The 4995-nt window shown below is 37.5% G+C and overlaps 1 protein-coding gene across 1 annotated transcript; it reads right to left on the reverse strand.

Annotated features, from left to right (window-relative positions):
* Positions 1–1732: 1732 nt before the first annotated feature.
* Positions 1733–3801, reverse strand: LOC102194984 (uncharacterized). The gene is made up of 5 exons (XM_013915140.1): positions 3742–3801; positions 2932–3630; positions 2711–2836; positions 2144–2187; positions 1733–1852 (listed from the first exon to the last, which is right to left on the reverse strand). Exons 1-5 carry the CDS (start codon positions 3794–3796, stop codon positions 1733–1735), a joined length of 1044 nt encoding a protein of 347 aa, XP_013770594.1. The 5' UTR covers positions 3797–3801.
* Between the last annotated feature and the right edge of the window lie 1194 nt (positions 3802–4995).

Here is a 4995-nt window from a genome sequence, read left to right on the forward strand (position 1 = left end):
CGTGTCCACATCGTATCCTGTTGAATGTACTGACTCTCACCAAGCTCTTTATTCCTCTGAGTGGACTGCATTTGATTGGCTAACGAGAAGTAACGCCTAGGAGCATTAAGACTTGTGATGTTCCACACCGATTTCTGTCCCTTTAATTTCAACTTAAATGTAATCAGGTACACTATGACATTGCTTTAACTATTGTTACTTTCATTACTTGATGTTCTGTAAATTGCTGTTTTTGATCACAACATATCAGAAAATGACAAACTGTAACAATGAATGGTACGTTAACTATTTTCATGTATTGCACCTCTGCATAATTATACCCCTGCATTATCTTCTCCAGTAACAAAAAAAGTCTTGGTCCATAAAGAAAAATCTGATTTTATATTAAATGTATTAGCAACAGCTGGGTGTGTCTATGTTAGCTAATTGTGGGCAACACTTTCTTTTAATACTCTGCACAAGTGCCAGCGCTAACACAGACAGAAAACCTGAAGAGATAACCAATGAGTCCTGGAAGAATATGGTAATATTAAAACCATTATGTCAAGATAACATTAGTAAATATATAAAATATATATATTTTACATTATGCAAATTTTACAGGGGTATTCACTGCTTCATATATGAAGGACTCATATTTAAGAGCTGATATATGGGGCGGAGCACAAATAGATTTGCTGGGAGTCATTAAAAGAAGCTCAGGCTAATCTCTAAATAGCTGCTATTTGCGGTTGGTGGTAATATTTACTTATATTATACATGCACAGAGTATGCAATATGAACAAATGTTAGCTATTAAAATGACTCTTAATAATATTAGCTATTTTATTAGTACAGGACACCTGCTCATCAGGGAAATTGCAAACAAACTATTGTAATTACCAGATTGTTGTCTTTTTTAACTACCTAAAAGAGTAATTGGTAAGCCGAGTTAAACTGTGTGGCTGCAATGTACAAAAACAATGCAGAGACTTCCTGTTTGAGACCACAAAGAGCGCAAAGGGTCCTACAGGAGTGCATGGCTGAAGTATACTGAGAGCTATGTTTTTGCCTATCAACCACACAGACGCTAAAAAAAGACTCCCTCAGCTCTGCTGTGCGCAGACGACACATTTAGAGTAAACAACCTGCAAAGGCTTTCAGATGCCATCGATACATTTAGGGCAGATAATCTGGAAGATTTGTGTATGTCACATAATCATTTTAGACTTTGCAATAAGGCGGGATTTGTTGTTGTGAAATGGTTGCCGCTTTGTGTGAGCAACCTACCACACCTGGAAGAAGACTGTGTTGTATGAGTCACATCTGCAGTGCCATGCCAGTTGTTTCCTCCCGACTCAGATTGTGTTAATGAGAGTGTTTCATTCAAAAATAGATCTAGAATCAAATAATGTGTGTTGAACTAGAGGGTGAAGCACTAATGATGCGCAGGCTTTATGAAATAAAGAGGGCTGTTCAGATCTTAAGCTCTGCAACACAAAGGTGCATTGTGAAACCACACAACTGTGTGTATGTCACTCGCTGTACATCGTGAATGCAATGTAAATACAGTGACAATGGAAATATCACACCTTTGACAAAAGAACCTGGCACAGCTGAAGTTAAGCAAACATGTCTGTTTATTTTGTAAGGCACAGATTTACATTTAGTTTAGGAGGAGAAAACCACACAAACAAAAAGCAAAAAATGTGTCATTTTTCTCACAGAGACTACAAAGAAAACATGTCCAACTTTATTGCTTCACACTAGAATAAACACATTGGCTAAGGGTGTCCTCTTGCTGCCTTCTTGATCTGGTGGCCTTGTTCACCTTCAAAGCAGCATAATGGAGATGGTCTGCATCTTGAGATGCCTGTTTAGAAAAAAAGAAAGAAAAATGTTACCCTTGAACCAGCGAGCATAACCACTGGATGGCACATTAAAAGAAAACCTCACTTATAATAAAATTAATTTCAAAACAACAGAACTACAAGTGAAAACTGGACATTGTGACCTTCGCAAGAATATGTAATACTGCAATGCATCGAATTGTTAAGGTGCTCTTCATTCTGTGTTTTTTTTCCTTCCATTGTAAGGTCTCGAAAAACAGTTAATTTATTCACTGATATTTTTTTAGAAATTAGAACATTACACAAAAACTTACGTCTCCATTTGGATCCGAGGTCCCTGAAGACTCCGCGCGAGGGTCTGTTTATAAAAAAGAAGGGAAAAAATGATCCTTCTTTTAACTCAGTTGGCGCAGTCACGACAAAATGACTCTCCATATGTAGTCAACACAGAATTGCAGAGGACACTTTAATATACTGAACAACAGTAAACCACCGATGACTTAATAATAAATTAGGTATGTCCTGAGCTAATTCATTTCATTCCAGTAAACAAAATAAATAAATAACTACACTTAAGAATTTTTTTTTTTTACATCTTTGCAATTGACAGTAAGAAAAGGTACAAATTGCATTTATGTAGTATACATATTTATGAAAGGACTTTGTTAAAAAGAAAAATGAAAGAAAGAAATGTACTTGTTGTACACATTATCTGGACTTTAAGCGAGTCGACCAAAAATTTCAACCAAGTGTGCTGAAGAAACACCAGTTGATGTCTTCAGTTAATGTAACAATGAGCATTATGACTACTTAACAACTTATTAATGTCTTTCTTCCTTGTTATTGCATTCAGTAAAATCTAAAGAAGTCAGTTAACCCACCTGTGCATTTGCAGTTTTTTCTCTTGTACAAGGTACAGGCTGCATAAGCCAGGAAAACCAACAGACTTGAGTTGAACGCCAAAGCTCCGCTCAAGGCGTACACATAGATAAAAGATTCCCCCTCTTCTGTAGAGAACCAGACATTAAAAGACACCACATACATCATATTTGATTAGAAACTATTGTTACTGTTTAACAAAAGAGGCAGGAGCGGTAGCTACCCTCAATGTTCAGCTTGGCCCCATTTCCAAACAGTATGTGTCCACATGAAGCCACGGCACAGTAGTAGGTCCCAGCATGAGACCGATTGAGACTCTCCATTCGCAGGTTGTACACACAGGTTTGGGTCTGTGAGCTGCGATTCCTCTCACATTGATCATTTCTGCCTCCGTGGGTGTAGATGAGTCCAGGGTGAGATTCTTCAGAGTTTTTGAACCAGTAAACACTGTGTTTTTCGCTACAGGTTCCAGCGTGCACTGTACAGTTCAGCATCACAGAGCCTCCAGACTGGATGGTCTCAGGTGTTGATTGATGAACTGAAGCTTGGAAAACCAAATCTGAATCCTTCACTTGGATGATAATCCCCTCCAAAAATTCATACACATATGAATAGCCACTTATGCAGTAGTAAGCAGCAGAGTCTGACATTTGTGCTTTTGAGATCTTCAAGTTGTTTTTATAGTTCATAGTTTCCAGGTCAAAGCGAGACTCATTCTTAAATTCATCAGTGAAAGTACCATCTTTGTCATGCTTATAGAATTTCGACACCAGCTGTGGTTTCTGTCCCAGAGGTTGCTTATACCAGTAAAACATCACTGCAACAGTAGTGTGATTGAATGAACAATTTAAAGTTAAATCCTGACCAGCTTTAACAAATGTGATATTTAATGATGGTGATAGCTTCAGAGCTGCCAAATGAACTGAAAATAAAAGAAAATACACAGTGAACTTAATATAATAACTGGATAAGTATTGGAATTTATGAGAGACATTGTGTAGCTGTCAACAAAATTATTTAAGATGCAACTTACCTATTGATCCTGAGAGTAGATATGTCACATAGAAGGATAACAGCGGGGGTGTCATTTTGTTCAAATTGCTGTGGATCATTGAGAGAAGGTCTTTACGTTCTCTACTTATCAGAGACAAGACTGTTTTTGATTGGTCACTCAGAATGACTGAAAGATCACATGCTCAGTGCCCCCTGTAGGGTTCATTTAGGTCTATGAGACGATCTACAAAGGAGGTAATCAAAGCAGATTTGAAAAACTTTACTTCAAAGAGCAAGTTATGCAGATTTACTGAAGAAAATGCACATCCAGTTTACATTATGGCAGGCTCTGCCTGCACATGTGACCAATCACATGAGTACTACTGAATAATTTACTCATCACTCAATTAATGTTATTCTACCAGTAAAGGTGCTTTGCAACCTGCAGAATATGTAAATGTTCACCATTAGCATTGGCTAGTTAACATTAGCATTCTTTGAAGGTCTGAATGTATTATGCATGTTTGGTAGCCAGGTCTCACCTCTTGAGTTTGTCACCGTAATGTTTATGAACAAGAATAAACTTGCAGACGGAGCCTTCACAGACTTTACAATAAACGCATCTTTGGTCATATTGTATAATGTTTAGATTGGTGTTTTTTTTGTGATTTTTTTCAGTGTTCATATGGATAAAAACTGAGAGATTTAGTGCTTTTTTTTGTACAGCTTGTGTCGTTATGCAATGTCATGCAAACAAAACAGCATAAGGAGATCTATTTAATCATGGTAGAGGTGTTTTGTTTTTAATTAACATCATATGGTTCAACATGTAGAAAAGGAAGAGAAAGCATAACAGAAATGTTTCATGTGGTATTTTTAACATAGACTATATATGAATGTAACCACTGTGATGTCACCCACTGTACTACCAGAAATACACTGTCACATAGCTGACTGACACAAATCTCTGTCCTACTAAGGACATGCGCATGTCCAGTCTTTTAAAATACAAACAACAACACAAAGATGCTTCATAGCAACTGTGTCTGTTATTAAACTGCAGGAACGTGCAGAAATAGAAGCTACAGTGAGACAACTCTGTTGATGACTGCATTGATTTTTTTACTCTTTGAAGATCGGGCTCTGGCTCCTGGGCTGGCGTTGACATACATTCACTCTGGGTTCTTTGTTAGCTTTGTGTTAGCACGCTGTGTGTGCGGATACTTGCAAAGAGCCAGAGTAATGCTGGTGGCTGTTTCTGTTCTAGATGCAATGTGCACTTTACGTAGAAACT

The sequence above is a fragment of the Pundamilia nyererei genome, unplaced genomic scaffold (genome assembly GCF_000239375.1).
Source record: "Pundamilia nyererei isolate P.nyererei 1_Seehausen unplaced genomic scaffold, PunNye1.0 scaffold00260, whole genome shotgun sequence".
Taxonomy (NCBI): Eukaryota; Metazoa; Chordata; class Actinopteri; order Cichliformes; family Cichlidae; genus Pundamilia; species Pundamilia nyererei.